This window comes from Polyodon spathula, chromosome 2 (genome assembly GCF_017654505.1).
Source record: "Polyodon spathula isolate WHYD16114869_AA chromosome 2, ASM1765450v1, whole genome shotgun sequence".
Classification (NCBI taxonomy): Eukaryota; Metazoa; Chordata; class Actinopteri; order Acipenseriformes; family Polyodontidae; genus Polyodon; species Polyodon spathula.
In genome coordinates, this window is record NC_054535.1 from 89,840,141 (window position 1) to 89,864,592 (window position 24,452).

General features: G+C 35.8%; 1 protein-coding gene across 1 annotated transcript in view; it reads right to left on the minus strand.

The window, feature by feature from the left end:
• LOC121303422 (A-kinase anchor protein 2-like) overlaps nt 1-24,452 on the minus strand; it is a 143,892-nt gene that overhangs the window by 116,540 nt on the left and 2,900 nt on the right. The window contains exon 2 of the mRNA XM_041234128.1: nt 18,410-18,455. Within this exon, the coding sequence (XP_041090062.1) occupies nt 18,410-18,455 (46 nt within the window). The remainder of the gene's footprint in view (nt 1-18,409; nt 18,456-24,452) is intronic.

Genomic DNA, 24,452 nt, shown 5'->3' on the forward strand with positions numbered 1-24,452 from the left:
GTGACAAAAATGAAGCTGTTTATATTGAATAATCCATAGAAGCCCATCATACAACAGGAATCAAATAACTTTAAAATATGATGCTGACATTTTCTATAGTTCCACACATTTAATCTTCTAAGCAACAATTCTGTCCCCACCCCCCTCACATAGAGAGTTTGCAGCATCTGTGTAGCATGCATAATAAAAAATGATTAATTAACTTGAGTTGCTGTATTAGGGCAATCCTGCTGAATCAGCAGTGTGTGTTTCTGTAAAATGCACCTGGATCTGGAAGTAAGGAAGTCACATTGTGGGAGCACTAACACAATGCCTGTAACACAGAAAGAAGAAGAGTGGAACCTATTCGTAACAGCTCTGTAAAAGCAAATGCTTTTATTATTTAACACTTCTCTCATGCATTATTTACTAATTGCTAAATGAAACCTGAGATATACACATACATACAATTGTGCATGCTTTCAGAGTAAAAATGGAGAATGCCTTTGTGAACATGATATATTTTTTCTAATAAGCAAAATACAGTAAATAAACCCAAAGAGCCATGCAGTCATACCTAATTTTCCTTACCATATTGTTAAGGTCTATATCTAAAGTTGAGGAATATCATTTTAATCCAATGCTGTAACCAACATATAGAAAATGTTCATTAATATGCAGACCAATTTCAGCTAAATCACCACGTACAGTACATTGATGCATTACAATTTAGCACACAATTTTTGGAGACAATTAGGAAGTAATGTAAGCGAATCATGAGGCAATGTTGAAAAAACAGCCTGCATTTTACAAGGCCAAATCCCATTTCTTCAAATTAAATTAAGCTACAGAGCCCTGTGTCGCTCTCATCACTGAATTAGATCTCCATACCTATCCTATCAGTAAAAAAAGATGGACTAGCAAGGATGTTTATTCATCTTGGTCAGGTCAGTGTGTTTTTTCTCTTATACATCCTCCTAGTTGATGCTGATAACCCCAAAGGTGGAGTGAGAATATATGGCTTTGTTGTTTTGAAAAAGTCCTAGTCAAGAACTTCTTCAGAATGCATAGAATTAGGACAAATGAGAACAGGAGTCAGGGCTTATAAGGACATAAATTCATGACCCAGTTCTAGGTTGTGTTAAAGAGAGTTGCAGGATACAAAGCTGAAAGAAAGTGCAGGTGATATGTGTCGCAGAAAAGGAAAATACTTCTATAAGTAAGACAAATTAGACAGTAAACTACCCAGAAAAAAGAACCAGACAAGTTGACGTGGTTATTTAGCGAGTTCCTTATAAAGGGCAATATAATTTAAAGCTAAGGCCGACTATGTTCACTAAATACTGACAAAATTGCATATAGATCAGAAACCTCCAAGACTCATTGTGTAAAACTGAATTGTAACATCTGACAGACCCAGCTTTCATATTGAGAAATAATACTGAATAATAATACAGTATGAATGAATTCATATGATGATGCTGGTTAACCACAGTGGTCAGAAGGGCACACACATATATATACCCTGGCATACCCGTTAAGGGTCACCACATATATAATATCCCATATAATATATATATATATATATATTATATATATATATATATATATATATATATATATATATAATATAATATATTAATATAAACATGGCTGGCACTCAAGGTCATTCGTTGCCCCTTTTAAATCAGGCCCAATACACAGAAATGAATGTTGAAGCACTTACGCGCTATTTTAAATACACAAAATGAAATAAACAAACAAAATCCTAACTCCATGTTGGAGCACTGACTACACAGGCAGGTCCCTTACTAGCTCACAGGGTGGCTAAGCCATTTACCTGTCAAAAACAAACTAAACCACACGAGTTTAAAACATCACTTACATTTTCTATGACTGCTCGGAAACAGAACACACCTTCTACTTCCTACTACTCAACAGCCCTGAAGAGACTGACTGTCTCTCTTTTAAACCCTGCATCTGGCTGTAATTTACAATGTGAACCATGTGCAGGTGATAATTAACAATAAAGAAAATGATTAAATTAAACAAATGTGTTTTTGCACGTGTTTTTTTCTTCAGCAGGGGGGAATTTATATAGGTAGCATTTGGGATTGTGACCTGAAATCATATTTAAGAAGGGACTTGTAGTCTAGCAGAGCTGCTGTAATGTCACACAGACAAAGAGGCCATGTCTTGTGTATTAAATCAAAAGCAGCTGCTTTACAGCTGTGTGTCATCATCCCCCTTCCCCCAACACCATATAGTTGAAGGAATGAGACATGTTGACGTTTTGAAACTTTTCTTACGAGAAAGGAATGTTGTGTGATCATAAAAGTAGAAAGGAAATAAGGGGGTGCAGATTTACAGAAAAAATGCAACCCATCGTAACAGTTGACTAGTGACTTCCTATCATAGCATTTCATCGGGGAGGCAGCACACATCATACAGGGTTTGTCTGTGTGACACGAGGGAGAGAACAGTTTAAAGTAGCGTTGCTCAGTCATTCTAGCGTCTGGATCTCCTTGAGGGGCTATTTAAGTATTCTGACTCTACCGTGTTAACATTTTTTTGTTTTTTTCATAGAGTGAATGGCTGCAGTCCCACTGGCCTAGCGTTTATGCAGAGTGCATGAGCAGCACTACGCTGTTCGGGGCTCACAGAACTTGATAACATTTGGTAGTACTTGCCCCACCAGTTATAAATAAATATCCGAGACATGATTTTATTTAATAGCCTCTGTAGACAGGATGACTTGTGAGTGACGTCAGCTCCCCCCCACAAAATTCATTATTGAGCAACGTGGAAGAGAAAAAAAATTAAGCCATCTGCGACACTGTAAACAGCTGCCCCAAGCAATTTAAGCTCTGACCCATGAGATGTTTGCTTCGCTGCCCGCCTAAGCACACTTAAAATAAAAAATAAATAAAAAAAATAACACCTATCAAGTTGTGATTGGTCCTGTCATTTTTACATGAGATTCAGCATTCGACTGCTTTGATTGGACAGCACATGTGCACAGGACCTAAAATCACCATATAAACAAGTTGTTTCATAATTTTTACAGACATTGGTTAAATTTAGTCCCGTGCAAACCCTCCATTTCTTTTTATCTCAGATAATTTTCTCAGACACTTCTGATTATGTTACAGAACATAGGGACCTGTAAAATTTCAAACTCAGATGTCCTGTGTCTTTTACCATGTCAGTGTTATGTTACCCTTGAAATGGTATATCAATTGTATTCGCCTCAAAGCAATACCGGCCTTCGCAATAAACCATAATATAATAAAAAAATTGGTACAATATATCCTGATATTCTACAGTTCAGTAAAACAAGACGATTGGGCAAAACCAAATGGGGATGTGCGAAAATACTAAGCGTAATTATCTACTTAAAACATTTATGCTTTTAACGGTGCATGTGAAGATATGTATGGGAATACATATCACTCAAAGGACAAAATGGTTATTGTAGCCTTTGGAAAAGTAAGTACAACGAAATTAGTTATTTAAACCTGGTTCACTGTTTACAAATTATGCACAAAAGCACCTTCTTTGGCCACAACATCACATTTTGAATTTACTGACTTTCATTGATAAAAAGTAATCCATGTCTGGGAGGTTACTAGACATCGTCTGCTTTTGACCAACTCTGAGGTTGTTAGTCTCGTGCAAATCTTGCTTTAAACAGCTGTTGTAAAAGTAAGACCTATAGTATGTCACAAGTTTGCAATGAAAAAAAGGAGGATGGACTTGGGAACCTAAACATCAGGTTAGACAGGTTATTCTTTATTTTATTTAGTATGTATGTTTGATAACTGCACAGTAGTGATTGCGAGGTGAAACATCATGGTTCTTAATAGGGCGATTTCGAGTTAATTGCAAGTTTGGAGACTGGTTCGTTTTTATTTACAGAAACATTTTTATAAATTATTACCCATCTGCAAAAACTTCCATCCCCCATTTAAACAAAATCCTGGCTGCGCTACTGGACCAGGAAATACAAAGACAAGGTATTACAGGGTGATAAATGAGCTCGGTTCTTTATTAATTTTTCCACAGGTCCTATTTGCCTTCTTTTTTGTAGTTTTTTTGATCTAGTACAAGGTTGTTTGGAGGAATTTTCTTCCTGCAGCTGATAATTATATCATCAATTGCAATGGTTGGTGTTCTTTGATCAGTCATCATAATTAGCACTCCCGAATGCAAACAGACTGTCTTAATCACAGCACTCAGGTTTATCAATCACTGTACAAAGTGACACATAAAAAAGGGATCTGTTTCTGTTTCATATCAGCAACGATGCTATCCAACGCACTTCAGTTGCCATTTTAACAATGCACATGCTCTCACACTTACACAGCCTTGCAAGTGTATCGTCTGAGTTCATCTTGAGTGGCTGTCACGTGACCGACTGACATAGGCTGTAACTTACACTAACATAACTTGAAGTTCATCAGTAGCTACAGTTCCTAGAGTATGTTGCCCATAATAATACTTGTGCAAGCACAGTCCGCAGCAATAGAACTAATTTGTTTACCAAATAAAAAATGGTGGAGAATCGTGCGAACTCGCATCATCGCATGAGCTCTAATGCTGTGGCAGAGAAGGAACTGAAGAGAGAACTGTTGCATGGCACATAACTATAGGAGCCCTGCCAAATTTAGCTTCTATAATCAACTGTGATTTACATGTAATAATTACGACATAAACTGAGAATGCATTTCAAACTGATATTGAATCTTTACAGATAGATTTTTGTTTCAGTTTTGGCCATCTGTTTAAGGACTAAATAAATGCCATAGACAGAAAGCCAAACTTAGATTTTAACAACTACACAATAATATGTAAAGCAACCATCAACTATGTTCTCTTTTAACTATTTGCCAACATAGTACACCCAGCTGTGGTTGAGTATTTCACGCGATTCAACTGCATAGTCAAATTAAGGCAGCTTTATTTAACTTTAATAGCACACCATGTGTCATTAAAGGAAATGCTGACATGATTATATTTTTAAAATAAAACTACATGAGCAACTGATCGAGAATGGAAATGTGTTGTCTTTCTGGATAGGAGAATCCACCATTAAATCAATAGTATAATCATCATCCCTATAAAAGCCCAGTTTGTCTATTCCCTCTTGACATTTTTTTGTTGTTTGGCCCCCTCCTCTACTGCCATTCGTTAGTTAATTAAATATTTTTTGTTTAGGTATCACATATACTGTGGCTAATGAGTTCCTATGGACAAGGCCATAGGCCAAAAGTTTTCATATTTGTATATCTGTATGGACATGTTTTCTTTTCTGTAAATCAATAAATGGTCATTCTGCATCAAATTCTCTTTTATTCATTAAAACACTCATTTTACACTCATTTTACATTCACAACCAGTAGTTTCCAATCTATACCTGTACATGGCCACATTGCAGAAATCATTAAATTATATTACAATCAGTTATATTACAATGGGATCCTCCTGTAGCATAGCCACTTTAAAAGTTCACATTAATGGTTCATTGTACAAAGATCTTTCTTGTGAACTAATGATCCACATTAAAATATGGCAGAATGCCACAACACATTCTTTGCTCATTAGTTTAGTCTTAATGTCTAACCCTTAAATCTGTATCCATCATTACCAAATACCTTTAATGGCAATGCAGCAGTTCAGAACAATAGTAGATGGTTTATCAAATTGCTGGGTAAATCCCTGGTGTTATCATTATCCATACCAGCATAAAGAATGACACTTCATCAACAGACCTATATTCTCAAAGGTCAGTGTGACAAGCTGACTTTAAAAAAACGACACAGTAGCCAAAACTAACAGACAGACAGGCAAACAGTGGACAAACAAACAAGTATCGTCCTGGTTGAAAGCCAGGATGTAGCAATTGTTAATCTTTAAATTATTCTCCTCTCTCACCCGATCTCCACTCACCGAACACACAACCCCAAGTGAGTGAAACGTGCATCTATATATACTGTTGTGCTGGGATTCAATTACTAATTAATTATTCACTTGAATCCCAGAATGTGAACTAATTTGTGCAACCCCATGCTCACATACTATTAAATACTTTAAATGCACGTGAAATGAAGTACAATCCTGTGCCTAAATACAACTATATATTTTAAATCACTCGTGCTACACAGACCCATTTATATCCCGTGCACCAATACCTATACACCAACATTAACACACCACACGTAACATAACACAAAAATTGACACAGGGGTGGAGCACATTGCCACAGTCAGTTTTGTATATATATATATATATATATATATATATATATATATATATATATATATATATATATATATATATATATATATTTTTTTTTTTTTTTTTTCAATATTTCAACTTGAAACCGGATTTTGCCTCTCCAGGGAAATTACAATTAGCTGGTAGAGCACTAAAACAGAGAGCATTGAAAAATCCTTCTAAAGTATTCATCATCCTATAAAAAAGAAACACATGTTGTCCTGATGCCATCAGCATACCCCCTTGCCCCCTTTAAGAGGCAAAGTGAAATTGCAATCAATAGCAATGTCTTCTGTGGCTCTCTGACTCTCTACCACAGAATCTGTTATTTCTCAGGAGAATGCGGGTCTTTTCTTTGTTACGTACATTTCCAAAGGCAAGTTGATTACTGTGACCAGGCTGGCTCCTGTGGTGACATCAGGCCAGGAAAACAGACAGACAGCAGTGCAGTTTGAACAAAACAAAAGCCTGAACTCAAAACAAAACGGCACAGTGGCCAAAACAAACAGACATGGAACACAAGTATCATGTTAACCTGAACAAGCACGTGTAGCAAATGTTATCTAAGCTTTACTTTCAATTTGAGTTTTGGTTTTCACATCTCATGAATCACGTCTTGTTCCGCCTCTGAACACACTCAACGTTCAGCCAAAGCTGCTGTTTTTTATATTGTGGCAGAGGGATTAACTGGCTATTAATTACCTAGATTATCCCTCTGCCACATTCGGCACAGGGTTTCTCATATGCGTGGTCAACAGCCAGTTTATCTGTTTCTGTTGACCACGCATTCTCATGATTTTATCTGGATGGGGCATTTTAACCCCATTCAGGATGTTGAACAATAATAATAAAACATCATGTTTTTACACAGAAACAATACATTTTAAATAATAATTCAACAAATAATATAATACACACAGGGGTGGGGTGTACCACGTCACAGTTAGAAATATTGATCAAGATTTCCAAAGCAGATTTCATTGAGAATGTAGAAACGCCAGTTCTGAAACAATTTAACGAATAGGAAAGAGTTCTTTATTTCTGGTTTGGTAGTGTTATTTACTGCTGAAAAAAGAGTGCTTTAAGAATGTAGCCCACTGTTTTTAAGAGGAAAAAAATAAATAAATATAATAAATAACTTTCTCTGACTAGGACAAGAACAGGAGACCTATGCTTTGGAAAGCCTGTCTCTAAAGAAAGGTTTAACCTGTCTCTACAGAAACATCACTGAAGTTACTGTATGTGACAACCAAGGCAGAAGCAAGAGCCTGAGGCCTGTTGCTTATGAAGACATGTGTTCACATATAGAAATATTGCAGACCATTTAGCAAATAAACTGGCATATTTATAGTATACCCATCAATTGCCAGTCAACATTAACATAATTAGCAACTTCAATACATTCATGCAATAAGAAACGAGTTATCTATATTTGCCTTCATCTGTTATAATTAAATGAAGTAATATGAACCTAGTTCAAGTGAATTCTCTTCTAGTACTGAGCACAGACCTAACTTAGAAATAAAGAGCACAAGACATTTATTAGGTTGAGATGACAGAGAAATTAAAATCTATCGAAACATTCCAAACCTGTACTGTTAACTCCTGGCAAACTACTTGAATATTTGGCATTTTTACACAGATATTTATATTATTCATAACAGGGAATGCTAAAAGTGATCATGAGCTTGTGATATGCAGGTAGCCAACGTTTTTTATTTCATTTTGTATATCTGTCTTTGGGTTGGTCCAATCATTTTACTGACTGTAAAGCATGTAGGTCATTAGGAGCAGTTTCTGGTTGGTTATTGATATGAAAGTAGTCATTAATAGGGTGGGGGAGACATTAGTCTCCATTTGAAACAAGCCAGGCAGTGCAAGTACTGTATAACAGACTCCCTGGAATGAAGACATGCAAACTGAAAGCTTTATCTTACTTACAGCAGTCTGATACCAGACATTATTTTTTAAAATGTAAATGTGTGTTTGCAAATTCTGTACTTCTTTCTGCACTTGTGTGCATTAGAAGTACAAATTATTATTATTCCTCAACTTAGACAATTTAAAGTTTGTTCCTGTAGTAGTTCCTGTTTAAATAAAATGGGTGGCCAAGTAGATGTCTGTAGATTTTTTTTTTCTTTTACCACTTTACACATTTTTGCCAGGTCATTAAAAAGCTGTACCTGGAAAATTAATTACATATAGTAATAGGACAAATACATATAATATAGGTCATAAAGGAGCACTGTCATATATAATATATTCTCCATTAAGTGACTGTGACAAAGACGGCTGTAGGGGGGGACGTCAGACTAAAAGAAACACACAGTACAGCGAGATGGAATTATAAATGGATGCGCTACTGCGCAGTTTATTCTTATAAAATAAAACCGTACAAAAAAAACAGGACACGGCACTGGCTGCCAAAACAAACAGACAAACAAAAACCAAACTACACAGACAAACACGGTGAGCTGATACTTTAACTTTAACTATTCTTATTATCATTACCTTCGTCTCCAATCCCGAACACACAACCCTGAGTGAGTGAAAACATGCAGCTTTTATGCAGCTGTACCGAGACTCGATTAGCAATCAATCATTCAATTGGAGTCTCGGTACAACTGCACGTGAATGAATTAAACGTGCAATTCCCATGCTCACATATTATTTTACTTGCACGTGAAGTGCTGTGAAATCCTTGTGCCTAAATACAAATATACATTTTTACACAAACCCGTTTATATCCCGTGTACAAATGACTATACACCAACATTAGCACACAACATACAACACAAAATACACACAGGGGCGGGGCACTTTGCCACAGTGACATTTTAACAACTGGATATTCCATATACTGTCATCTCACAGTGGCCCTAAATATAGAGCCAAACAATCAGCAACTTTAGGAAGCTTGTTGGAAAGCAGCCATTAAACAGTGTCCTTGAAACGCTTTAGAACTACTTCATACGTGAAGGTCTGGTTTTCATCAAATTAAAAATAAACCACTCTGGTAAACAAGCCTGATAAAAACTGTTCCCTGACCTGATACATCAGACTAATACATTTTCTCAAATAAGTTATGATTTATTGTTGTATGTTAGCTATATAACGTAATCTTGCACTGTGATGCCTGGTCTACAGTACGTTCTAGTTTTAGTGTTAAAGTTCTGCTGAAATAGTCTTACTGTCATCAGCTCAATGCACTAAAGTGTAAACGATAATGAAAAAGAAAGGCAGTATTTGTCAACATTAATATGTCTCATTTATGCTGGTAATTATTGTATATGTAAAACTCTTGAGAACTATTTACATTTGATAACATAAAAATCATCAACTACATCAAATACCACTGCCGTGGTTTGAGTAGACAGACCATGTAAATGTTTAAAAATACTGTGGAGACACACACAAGAAATACACAATTGACTATTATACAGGGTAGTATAAGAGGAAACAAAATGGATTTGAAGGAACTGGTTGTAATACTGTAACAGATTTAAGGTGCAACACCTTGCACCACTGCTTTTTTGATGGGGTTTAGTTGAATGTCTATTGTAAAACCTGGAATCTTTGATTTGAGTACTTTTGATTAGGAAGAATACTTTCCACACTGAAATCTTTGGGAAAAGTCAGTTTGTGGAACATTTTTTGGCCTGGAAATATAAGCCAATAATCAGATGTACAGTTCTTGAGTCTTCCTACAGTATTCTGAGATTTGTAAAATGACTATTGAAAACAAATCAATACCACAGAACTTAATTTAGAACTGCAATGTATTTCTTCTCTAGAGGTTATGCCTTGTGGGATCTGTATGTGGATGGAAAATAAGCTTCTAACATGCTTTGATTAAACTTCATTGTTGCACTACCCCATTATATAGGATTAAATTGGACCCTCTTTGAAAAGATTTAAAAACAACAGAAATTGATTCTGTACTTCTGGGCACTCTCACTTTTTATTTTAGGTAAGTGATATAAAGCCTGAAGCTGTACCTCTTCAGAGTGTGATCTTGTCATATGTCAGGGGAAGCAGGGCTGGTCCTGGCGAGCTCTTGGACGTGGTAGGGGTAATAAGGGTTACAGGGAGTGGTGTTAGTGGCTCAGCAGAAGGGAGTCTTCTCCTTGTGTCATAGCTCAACCAAAACCAATTGCTGCCCTTTCTGATTAGACATTAAACTAAGGGTCTGTCTATATACACTGTAACATTAAAGATCCTATGACATTCATTTGAGACTCAGCAAACTTTATAAATCCTTTGAAGGCAATCACTCCATACAGGTAAATACAACTTCCCCTACCAATAAATATAAAAAATATGAATAAATAAATTAAAACTTCAAAAAAAGTTAGGGGAAACATAAAAAAACAATTTTAGTATCATGTTGCTTCATTGCTTTGATCCAAGACTGTGCTAGCACTGCTCTGAAGAACAATTCAGTGAATCATATGCCTAATAAGCAACATTAAAAAATAAGAGATTCATTGACACGTCCAATATTTGATTATGTCAAAGTCATCAGTGTCATGAGACTATACTTTGCAGAAATAATCTTAAGCTGTATCCTCACTGGACGCGAGCAAAGTCACCAGACGTGTGTTTGATGTGTTTCAAAGATGTTAACCTTGCTTCTGATTGGTCAGTTTCATTCCATGCGACAAAAAAAAAAAAAAAAAAAAAAATAGAAACAGGTTCTATTTTAGCTACGCAAAATTTTCTCAAAGCGACATTGCTCGCGTAGCTCGCTGCTGGTGTGAATACACCCATTTGATTGCAGTGACTTCTAAATTATTCTCAGCTTTATCATGGGACTGTCCTAATTTAGATAATGTTATCAACATTCTACCTTTCTGAATTACAAACTAATAAAGTCAAATTCTCAGAAATACATACCCAGTAGAGTCTGATGGTTTTATTAAAAGAAAAACTTGTAAAAAAATGTATCACCATTATTGCAATGAAGACCACTTATTAAATTTGTCTGGTCAAAAATCTTTGATTTTGCTGCCATTTTGCATTGCCTTGCTCACAATATTGTAAACAACATGCAGAGACATCCACTAGCTCTTATGTAACTCTTACTATTTTACACTGCAGAACTGTACTGGTCCTTCGGTATTGAGCACCTTTATAGCTCATTCTTCAAACTGATTAACTGTTATTTGTGTACTGCATTATTGTGTAATGTATAATTTTCTGAAGGCTTTTCTTTAAATGATCCATTTTAACCACTCACAGAAGTCACTGGAAGCAGATTTCTTAGAGGTTGATAGAGTTTAATCAGATGTTAAATGTGTTAAAAAGGTCACCGAAGGCCCCACACTGGTTCAGCCTTTAGCTGGGTAGATTAACATTTTCATGAATTTAATGGTATTTTCACTGCTATAGGTCTGGCGATGAGAAACCATAATTATTTTTAACGTGGTGTAATTCAGCAAATTAACTTAGTACTGTATATCCTCCATAAGGCTAAAAATCCCACCAGCTTAACCAGTCACACTTTTTTTTTGGTGTTTTAAACTTGGGTGTTTTACAGTTGTGGCCAAAGACATTTGTATAATAAGGTTGATTATAAAACTGCTAACATCAGTTTTTAAAAACAAACTCTACCACCATTACATGAAGACCACAAAACACTGTCAATATCAAAACAAACAACAATGGCCGGAGAATTAAAGTTGTATCTGCAAAAGACAGGGATACATTTGAGGAAGAGCAGAATAACACTCTTAGAAAAGCAATAAGCAACATCATTATTATTATTATTATTATTAATAATAAAAATTACTCATTTAGCAGACACTTATCTAAAATGGCCTACAGAGACTAAGGGGTGAACTATGCATCACAACTGCTGCTGTAGAATCACTTACAATAGGACCTCGGTTTTACATTTCATCCAAAGAAATTACCTCAGCCACTTGCCCTCCTTGGGATGTTAGGCAGTGTAGACTGATGGCACTCAGAAAGCACAAACGAGGAAATCACCCAGCTTCAACTTCCAAAAGATTTTCTTCGCCTGCTAGATATTCATTTGATTTTACTACTGTACTGTATACTTATAGGCCTACTGCACAGATATATATTTTTACATAATGTAATGTGTAGCCTACCCAAAACATATTAGTGTTATTTCAGAGCAGTGATTTATATTTCAAATACATTGAGAACTGTAAATGTATGTGTGTGTGTGTGATTTTATTGTACTGTTTTTAAACCTGACACCTCCTTATGTCGGACAAACATGTCTGGTTTAGCGAGGAGCTACTGTATAATTATGAAAAGCTTGGGGCCCCACTATAGAATCTGATAGGATTAAACTCTCTCTCTCTCTCTCTCTCTCTCTCTCCTCATATATATATATATATATATATATATATATATATATATATATATATATATATATATATATATATATATATAGTCACCTTTTTGCTTGCCACAGAGGCTCTCACGGGTTCTTCTCCCTTCTGAATCACGACCCAACACAAAGGATTCTACTAAAACAGCGCTCACGCGCACTTTTAATAAACACCAAATGAAATAAACACAAAACAAACACCTAGCTCCTATTTGGAGCACTCACTAAACATAAACGGGAACCTAACTATCACGCAGGACGGCTAAACCGTTTACCTGCCACAAACATTCAAAAACACCCTTACACAATACCTCAATACGACTGCTCACTCACACAGTCGGGCTCTTCTCTCAGCAGCAGCCTGGAACAGACTGGCTGCCTCTCTTAAATACCCTGCACCTGGCTCTAATTTACAATTACCACCAGGTGCAGGGGATTACTAAACAATAAAACAATTACCCAATTAAACACCATAACACCCAAATGTGCATTCTCACAAGGTTTTTAGCAGGGAAGGATTTTAACCCCCTCCCTGCTATCTCACTATATATATATATAAGAGCCAGCTGCCAGTTATATACATAGTGTTGGAGTAGACTCTCTTATTAGAATTTAGAGGCTTTAGGACCCTGGGGATTAGGAGAGGACACTCCATCTTGGTAAAACTGAATATTATAAGCCACACTATATTTTAAACACAGTTTTGTGAACCAAATCATTTGCAAATTTCAAAGAAAAGAAAAGGTAAAATGTACAATGACTAAACATGACCAGCTCTGTATGCCAACGGGTAGATGTTATCTTATGAATGCAATTTAGCTTTTTATATGGAAGTCATCCATGGTAATTTTAAAAAGGAATAGCCCTACCCCAGCTCTCTGCAAGACATTGACTATACCAGATGGCAAGTAAAGGAAAGGTTTGCATGTATTGGACTATTAAGTCACCAAAAGGCATGCACACATACACTTTGGATTATTGCAGAATAAGAATCGGGTGAGTAGGTCAGTGTGATTTGGGACAATTCATGTTATTGTCTAAGTAATGAAAGTTAGCCAGAGGCTCAGAAGATGATGACTGTTTATGCAATGAAGCTGTGTGCCAAGTGCCTAAATGCCAGACATTGGAGGAACAGGGCCCAATAATACCTTTGGCAAGAAAATGGGCTCCCCAGTCACAGATGGATATAGGAAATTAAACAGGTATAAGACAAAGCAATTAAAGATCATTTGGAGAGGAAAATCACAATATAATAGTATGAATGAGACACAAGATAACAAACAATCATTACATCAGAGAATGCATAGCAATAGGAAAATAGAACCAAAATCTCTCAAAACAGAAAAAAAATCTAAAATCTAACTGGTGCACAGCACATTAAATTCTGAAGACAGGGCAATTTATAGCATTTACAAGCTATAGCCATTCATTGTAATGATAGTGATATTTTGAACTCAGAAATTCCTAACATACAAATTCTCCTGATTCGTATGCGTTCTCATGGGAGTTTCATAGGTGGAGGCCACTTAACTTGGTGTGTGATTTTGAAGGCGATTGGTTACACCTGAGCTAACTTATGATTGCTATTACAAGGGGGGTGGACACTTATCCAACCAAGCTATTTCAGTTTTTATTTTTAATTCATTTTCTACAAATTTGTAGAATATTTTTTCACTTGGAAGTTGTGGGGTAGGATGTGTAGATAAATAAATAAAAAATATATATTTTAATGTATTTTAATTCCAGACTATAAGGCAACAAAAGGTGAACATTTTGAAAGGGGGTGTAGACTTTCTACAGGTACTGTAGATGGCCAATAGCAGAACTACAATAACACTAGAATGTAAAGAGAACTACGTCATAGTGAGGTTTAATTAATAAAAAACAAAAAGGAGTAAAAAGGAGAGTGAAAAGGAGACTAAGTGGAATTAGCCAATATGTCTGCTACAGGAAAACATAAAACCCTTGGAAGAGAAATTTAAATAACTGCTAGTTCTCCCCTAGAGAAGACTTACTATACTGGAACATAATTCAATTACCTTTTATTTTCAAGGCCTCTGATTTCAGAAATGCCACACACATGCTATACGTATCCAATAATACACTGACCACACAGTGTTACTAACTTGATACAGTACAATATTATTATTACAGATGTATTCACAATGCTACTATAGCATATAATCTCTCAATTCCTTATTACTGAGCTATTCTATCAGGCTTTTATAAAACAACTAAAGTGAAAAACACACAAGCATTTCGGCAATTCATTATTATCACTTAAACTTCAGAGATTGTCTCAACCAATCAGGTAACAAGAGAATCATCGTTATCCCATGTGAAGACTCCCTCTGAAAGACTTCAGAATCTTGAAATATTGATTCATAAGTACAAATATATTTTTTAAATTTAACCAAAAAACATATCTTAAAAAATGTCTTCACAAACAAATACCTTTGTTCATTTCATAATAGCATTAATATCATCCACCACAGGGGTCATTACCTGTAGATAACTGACCTTGTCTTAAGTTAAGTGCACTTGCCTTAGGCTCGTGACACCTAACCGTTGTCACAGGTTATGACCACTGGGTCAGACATTAGTGCTAGAAAATGACAGAACACTACGTAGACAAAGCTCACTATAGGATATTGTAATATGTAATGCAAGGGTTTGGTCAGTAAATGAGAAGTGTTTGGAATATTGTATCTTTGGAATGAGCATTCATGGAGTGGATTTAGCACAAAGCTCAAAATGAGCACTCTGGCTGCATGTAGAGCGTGAGTAAAATCAACCTGTTGTTTTAAAACAGCCATGGGGTTTAGAATTGGACACTCGATCTTTCAGGGCATGGGGACCACAAATTAAACGCTCACATAATTATTTAATTCCTTCTGAGCCAGCCCTGCATTCCATTGCATTTTACCCAACATTTCTAATGGTTTTATCTAGGAAAGCCAATCTTTTCATATAACTTTCACCAGTTCAGTTCCTTGTAACTCAGTATGTTTACTACTGTGGAAGGCTTTTACTGAGATAGAACAACTGGTAGCAGGAGGGGAATTGGGGGGTTGGGAAGGAATGGCTGAGCGGGAGACATAAAATGACCTGAATTCCTCTTGCGCCTACTAGCATGTTCACAGAAATGTTATAAGAGATGAAACCTGAAGACTCTGGCTAGCCCTTTCAGTTTTCCCATTGATTGGTCCTGCCCCCTGCATGGGGCAGCAGACATTGCCAGGCAGCTGCTGCTATAATTAACTAACTGTATCCCCTCCCATCTAACTCTTCTCACTGGGGGAAGGGGGCTCTGAAATTAAAATCATCTGTGTAAACAAACATCAGAATGCTAGTTACACACAGCCAAGCAGCCCTCAGGCTTCAACTGAATGAAGTGCCTGAATAGACAGTTCCTGCAGTTACTGGGAGCAATGGTTTTTAACCCTTTCCAAGAAACACTGAAGGATTAGACTACAGTGTGTCAAAGACCTGCCAAAAGTTTAAGTTTGTCTGTAGGGTCTAATAAATGCACATATTTCTGTCTAGAATATATTACATTTGGCTTTGAACCATAATAAAACCACCAATAAAAACCAATGAAAGGAATGCTTGGATGTTACTTAGACCTCAGGTTATGGAGCATATTTCCAATTAAGTATACACAATTGCATATGAATATTAGGTATCAGTTAATCTGCAGCTGGGACATTGGTGGGTTCTACAAAGAAGTTTCCATATGTGGCTTCGGGTTAGCCTGTTATTCAAAGATTTTATTTAATAATGCTCCCATTTCTTTAAAGCAGATGGGAGAAGCTTTTCTTCACTATTGCAGTTTATTTTATTGCACAGCTATGGCCAAAGGTTTTGCATCACCCTATACTTAACATATTTTGCTTCATAAAGTTGAATGAAACCTGCTGAATAATGCTAACATATTGAATTACATATCACTTTGTAGCTTTCCATATACTTAATGAAAAACTGACAGAAACTGAAAAATGTGACATTTCAAAATCTAATCTGAAATATTGTACTACTATTATGGCTTCTTGTAGACTTTTGATTACATAATGTTAAGTAAAATAAAAGATCCAAAGTATGTTCATATAGTTTTTTTTTTTTTGTTTGTTTGTTTTTATGCTGTCTTAAGCCTGAGATTTTAGGTGTTGCAAAACTTTTGTCCATAGCTATATAGAATGTAACAACTTGGTCCACTGACTCATTTTAATAACATTGAAATTGTTAATTACTCCAAGGAACACAGTGCTGTATAAATAACAAACAGTTTTTAATTGACCAGTAACTTTGGGCTTTCCAAACAGCTGTATGCTCTCATTGAGTCTGTGACATTTATACCATTGTATAATATATTGTGGCTTATGCCTATACTAATTTATAAGATATTGTAGCTTAGGCACTTCACCATATTCACACTTAGTTTAAAAAAGCACAAAGGTATTTTTTTAAGGAATAAAACCATTTTAATGTGTAAAACTAACAAGAAAGTATTTGTAACAGTAATTTAACCTGTATGTTATTTTGTACTGTAACACTTGTTTTTGTCCAATCACAAAATGTGCCTTTGGCTTTTGGACTTAAAATAATTGAACTTGTATCTATCTATTCTAAAAAAAATAAACTCTGTGAATTATAAAGATACCTTGCCTTGTCCAAAGCTTTCTGTTAGCTAGCAGGGCATATTTGAATTGTTTGTCAACTCTATTTAACCTCATGTTCCCAAAACAGATATGTATAAGTGCATTCTCAGCTGGCGAGGATGAAAATGATCTACTTTTGCCTTATAGAACACTAAAATATGTTTAATATTAATGGTGCATAAATATTACATACTGCCATATGTACTAAAAAAGGTTTATAAAAGAATATATCATCCATAAAAAATAGACATTGGATGTCGCTATTTTCCTGCACAATCCTAACTAAATATAAGCATGCCTTGTCAACACACACCACTAACAATAATAGCACCACTCACAATAAACTACTCTTATTTGTGCTGTCTAGGTTTCTTCTCGGCTACATGACATGTTGAATATCCCCAGGTGCATTATGTGTTATTTCTATCTTATCCTATACCATAGCTTTTCATGTTCCCATTGTTTGAAGCTAGTGCTAACCAATAAATTGGCTGGAAATGCGGTTTAGAATATATCTCAAACTTAAATCAAAGCAGAAGAAACACATACGTATATCTAATGATCTTTGGTTATTTATTTTTTATTTATTAAAGGGGATTTCTGAACCATTAGCCTTTTGAATGTTTTATAGTAAAAATGAGTTTAGAATTTGCACTTGAATATAAAATATCAGAAAGCACAATATGAATCAGAAATTATTACACACTGGAGTTAAATTTAGTTTTAAGTTTCTTTAACTCTTGTGGTAACTGTTGACAAAACTGACCTACTGCTACTTAGTACATCCAGTTTTACTCTTTCACTTTTTTCAAGTTTTAGTTTAATTTTCCTTCATTTTTATTTTAACCCAACTAAAATTTAAATACCTGAAGAAACAGTGATCACTTTTTGGATAATACTCTAGAAAACTAGTTCCAAATTATCCCTCTTTTAGAGAAATCCTCCACAAACTACAAGCCAAATTCTGAATAAAAGACAACAAATAGCAATGCACTATTCTATATTGATAATTTAGTGTTCCAAATATCATAAGAGTTAAACTGTGTCCTTCAAATTCACACGTACACAGGTCAGTCTCAGAGTGCAAAAAAAGATGAGTTTTAAGAAAATACATAAAAAGCTATTGACTTACTGCTAGGGCTTGAAGCCTTTCCTTGTGTAATTCTGCCTCAGCCATCCTAGAAAGAGGGGGACACAGAAGAAATGTAGTCACAAAAGGAGAAATGCAGAGCCACTGCTTTATTCAACGAGGGTCAGTGAGTGAGAGCTAAATAACACAGAAGCCAGTTCCTCTCTTGTGGAGTCTCCAGTCAGTTTGAGGCACTGTGTGCTGAAGGAAGGATCATTTCAGTCACTGGACGGCTGCCTGCATTTCTCTGCTCTAGCTGTCACGGACCATGTATGTGCACGGCAAAGCAGCTGAGTAGAGGGATAGCTGGCATGGCTGTAATTATTATTTTTTTTGCTGCTTTGACATCTTAAAGCTGAATGCTCCTCCTCTACAAGGCTGGAAGGTGCCAGCTGCACATTAGCAGCATGCTAACAATCTGTGCTTGCATGTGTAGTGGTGTAAAAAAAAAAAAAAAAAAACCTAACAGATAGTAATTTCATATGAATGAATGAGGTTGTGGGAGAGTACCATTGACCATTTAGAACAAAAAGGAGGATGACAAAAGCTTTTCTGAGGCTCTTTATTTCCTATTATATAAGACATACTGGCAGACAGGGCAACCCCAGAGGGTTATGGCCTGTAGCAGCTGGACATCACTGTTTGAATCCTTGACACGTGCCACTTGATGATCTGCACGCTATGCGGCAATATCCACTTTTCTAAAATGAAATGGGATACAAATCTTAATTTTTCCATTCTATAGTGCTTCATGTTTGTATAAGCTTTCAAAGAATATCCTAATATATAATTGTGTGTCTTTCTGGATTTATACAAATGTTAATTTGCGCAAAGAATACTACTCAAGGGATAATGGTATTGCTGTGATGTGTGACAAGGTAATAATGGAACCCAAGATTATTTACCTTTGTTTGTCTGAATGAATATACTGAAATGGATAACTTTGAGAAAAGGGCCTGAGTGTCGCTGTGAAGCCTATCATCAGTAAGCATTGGTTTTAGAACAGGTGGAATGTATTGAGTAATAATCATAGTTGCTAACAGTGCTCTTAAAATAAAGCATGGCCCGTTATAATTGAAATCCTTCTGATAAAAGAAACCAGCAACAAAGGGGCTCTGCTTTTTGAATGGGAAGTTAGCTTGCAGCTACTTTTCTTTGTTGCAAAGAATCTTTAGAAACTATGAATGCTGGTAAACTGTAGCATCTTCAAAAGCTCCAGTAGATTTTTTTTTTTTTTTTGCAGTAAGTTGTCAGAAGCCGTCATTATTTATTTGCTTGGCAATGTTAAAAGAGGTGTTGTGTGAAGTGATTCCTATTAAATGCGAACCTTGCAAAGAAATGACAACTTCTCAGGTGAAACTTTAAATCATAAGATAATGTAACTTTACAACAAAATTATTAGCAGACCTTGTTGAACATGTATTTTTTTTATAGATTCACCTTGAAAACTGAATATGAATTATTCTGCCCTCCCCACCTCCTGAGTTGTCAAGATTTTGACTTGTATTTTTTCAAAGTTTGCACAGTGTTAGTCAAAATTGTTACCTGAAAAGAATTACAGAAGATGTTTCTCAATTCATCTGAAGTATTTGATTTAAATAAATAAATAAATAAATAAATAAATCCTGCAAGGAAAACACAGATGTTTATATTTTATGTTCTGTACAATACAGTGTTCATACAAAACATGGACACACCTGATACGTGCAGTACATTGTTCTGGGCAAATCAACATCAAGAGAATAAAAGGAACAACATCCTGAACCCTATAAACAGCACAGGCCAAGCAGCAAAAATAAAGGAGGTCATGATTGTTGGGGACTCCATATTGAGAAAAAACATGCAAGTTCACACCTGACCCCCTTACTACAGCAGTGTGCTGCCTTCCAGGAGCCTATGTCACGCACATCACTGCGAATGTGGACAGGCTCCTAGAACGAACAGGAGATGACCCGGTAGAAGTCGTCCACATCGGTACAAACAACATTGGAAGAGACAGACCAAAATCGTGGTGCACACAAGAAGGCTTCACCTTCCTTGTACATTGGTCCACATTCTACAACGATGACTATCTACATAGGTGGGATGGACTGCACTTAAATAAAAAGGGAACCAATCTACTTGGAGAAAGGATCCTCAAGGAGGTTCAGAAGCATTTAAACTAGAAAGGAAGGGAGGAGAAATCAACAAAAAAACAGAAGGGAGACGACATCAAAACAAGGACAACAACTCATGTAAGATAACCTTTAAATGTATTAATCTAAATGCTAGAAGTCTCAAACATAAAATGTTAGAAAGTGAAGCTACTGCACTAACAAGTAACTACAATGTATTAGGTGTTACAGAAACTTGGCTATCTGAGAGTGAATGAGACGTATATAATAATTGCAAATAGGAAAGACAGGCAGGACATAAGAGGTGGAGGGGTAGCGCTATCCAAAAATAGTCTTGAAGCCCAGGTGTTAAATCTAGAAGAAAAAGGCATGCAGAATTGATATTAGTCAGAATAATGGACAAAAATACAAAGGGCATAATAATAGGGGCATGCTGTATACCGTCAAATTCAGACATCAAGCAAAATAATCTGTTATACAAGGACATTAGAAATGTATGCATCAAAGGAGAAGCCATATTAAATGGGGGCTATCAACTTCCCCCGTATAAAATGGGAAAACCCGATAGGGAGCACAACAGACAAAATTGAAATGGTAGAAATGACAAATGATCGCTTCCTAATGCAATTTGTCAAGGTACCGACTAACGGGGAGGCATGCTTTGATTTAGTCTTTTCAAATAACAGACAGAATAACTACAACAGAGGTCAGAACCATTGGCAAACTCAGATTACAACTTGGTCGCAATTGAAGTCTTTTTTAAAACCCAAAAAGTAACAACTAAAGCTAAGGTTTACAGTCTTAAAAAGGCAAACTATAAAGGAATGAAACAGAGACTGAAACAGAAGTAGATTGGAGTAAAATAGAGAAAACATCCACAGAAAAAGGATTGCTGTTTTTCAAAAATGTAGTACTAGAGGCGCAAAACAATTACATCCCAAAAGTAGACTAACCAAAATCTAAAACAAAATGGCCAAAATGGTTTAATAGATCAATTATATATATATATATATATATATATATATATATATATATATATATATATATATATATATATATATATATATATATATATAGAGAGAAAAAGGCACTTTATAGAGCGTTTAAAAGGGACCAAGAACAAAATACAAAACGAGTACTTGGAACTGGAACAAATTCAAATAAAAATGGAAGTTAGAAAGGCCAAGATAGAAATGAACATTGCTAAGGGGGCTAAAACTCTGCAAAGTTTTTCCTATATTATAACAGCAAGAGAACATTAAAATGTTCAAGAGGTACAAATGGGAAAATCATAGACGAAGAGAAAAAAATAGCAAATATACTAAATTATTACTTTTCACAAGTTTTTTACAAAGGAGGATATCGACAACATGCCCCACATGTCATCCTGTTCCTATCCAGCCTTAAATAACATTAGCATAAGAGGCAGAAGTGTTAAAGGACTAGGAGCTCTTAAAATAAACAAATCCCCTGGGCTGGATGAGATCCTCCCAATAGCACTCAAAGAAATGAAAGAAGTTATTTACAAGACGCTAACCAAGATCATGCAACAGACTCTCTCTATGGCGGTCTTCCATCACATGCCATAAACTGATTGCAGTTGGTTCAAAATGCCGCTTCTAGCATCCTTACGAGGTGTAAAAAACATGATCACATCACCCCCTGTCTTGCCCAGCTGTACTGGCTACCTGTAAAGTTCAGGATTACTTTCAGAATTCTCCTGCTTGCCTACAAGGCCCTTCATCACACAGGTCCAGAGTATCTCTCCAACCTTCTGACCCACTATGTCCCTGCACGCAAGGTGAGGTCCTCTGACTCTGGCTTGCTTGTTATACCCAAGTAAAAGTACACCACACTCAGAGAGTGGTATTTTAGCTTCATGGCCCAGACTCTCTGGAACTCTCTCCCAGCTTTAGTGTGTGTGACTCCCACAGTCGCCCCCTTCAAATCAGCTCTCAAGACCCACTTGTTCTCTCTTGCTTTCAATGCTCTTCAAGCCTGATATCTGTTATTAGCTGTTGTCTAAATCGCTATTAAAGGTTTTTCACTCCATCTTATTCGTATAATTCTTCATGACACACACATCCACAATGTTTAGAATTCACATCCTAGCCTTGTATATAATGTATTATGCCTGTATTTAATGTATTTGCATTGTTTTTTTTTTAAACTGTTTGTATTTAATGTACTATTGCCTGTATTTCGCTGTATTTAATGTATTATACATTGTTCCTCATTATCTTGTAAAGCACTTCATGAAGGTGGTCCATTATAAAAGGCGCTATATAATATAAACTAAATATTAGTTGATAATCCCATGACATCAAGAACGACACAAGCAAAGCTTAGAAGTACACCCTTACAGTGTATGTATTTTGTTTTGAATTTGGTTGTTATAAAAATGGTAAAATAATACATTTCAGTGAGAGAGTAAAATGAGAACAATGGGGTCTGATGAACTGTATGCATTTCACATTGATAATTCTTTCAAAAAATAAATGCTTCTTAGTTGTTTTTTTTTTTACTTGCATCATTTTGATTATGTGACATGTTTATTTTGCTTTGTTTTTTTGTAATACATCTAAAGATCCTTTAAGTCTCTTAAGGTTTGTGTCAGGTTGTGGATACTCTATATTATCTATGGACAATATAATATATTAATACTATTGTGAATCCTTTAAGCATTCTAAGATAACATTGATCTATTTTTTTTTTTTTTTTATTGCAATTAAGTAGTGTTCACAAAGTATGCGAGACTGTTAACTGCCCATCAGTGTGACTTACTTTATCCTGTATATTATTTTCTAAGGCAAAGTAAGATTTTGATAACATATTTCTGATTGAATGTAGTCTTTGCAACTTGATGTTGTCAAATGTGACAACATTTATTCCATATTATTTTCTGCTAGTTGTAGGTTTGAGTTACAATCATTTCTCAATTTAAAAAGGGTTTTGATGTCTAAACCAATTTAATTACAGCACAAGTTGGCAGTGTTCAGAACTGATTTCTATCCAGAAGCTTATGTGAAACAGTACAGCTGTAAAGGAGTTTTTCTGTCACAAATACAGTAGCTGTATTTTGAGAACCTCTTTAATATATAAATAGGACTCCATTTATTTTAGAATAAATATCACACCTCATAATTGGGTTTCAGTTTGCACTTTTGAGATTATTTCTTTGAGACTGAAAAACAATACTCTGGCCTATTCCTCTCTCTACACTGCAAACCCCCATAGTTCTGTAACTGAATCTCTAGAACTCAATTTGGTTTCCAAGCCAAAAAGCTAGCATTCCTCTTGATCCATTATCACAAAAAATGCTCAAGTGTAAAGCTCTGTGGGCAAAGCCTGGGCCTCAAGCATGCTAACACGCTCCTGTCTGCTCCTCCTAGCTAACTGACACTGTGGAGAGCCTGCTGTTCTTTCCTTTACACAAGTAAAAATGCCTTAAAAGGAGAAAGGCTGAACCAACTATTCGGCAATCTGAAGTGTGTCTCAGTGCTGAAATACTCTGGGGAATGCAGAAATAAATGCCCCTGGAAAAGATTATTACATAACGTTATGGCCAACTTGTCCAAAAACAATAAAAGCATTGTGTACCAACAAGTTTAACTCCACAGGACGTTCCTTTTTACTTGGCTTCCCTAGAGGTATATTATTTGCTAAAAGTGTAGTCTAGTTATAATGGTACTATATGGCAATACCAACAACTGTGGTAGTCGCCATCTACTGACATTTATCATGAGGCCAACCTAGCTTTAACCCTGCTTCGCCCCCTACATACTAGAGGTGCTAGACATAGTAGAAACATGTCAAAGGCAAACTGAATTAGCAAAACACAGTGCTTTGGATGTCAAAAAAAAAAAAAAAAAAAAAAAAAAGTGCAGGGGTTTCCATGACATTAAGCACCCTGAGCAAGGAGTCCCACCCAA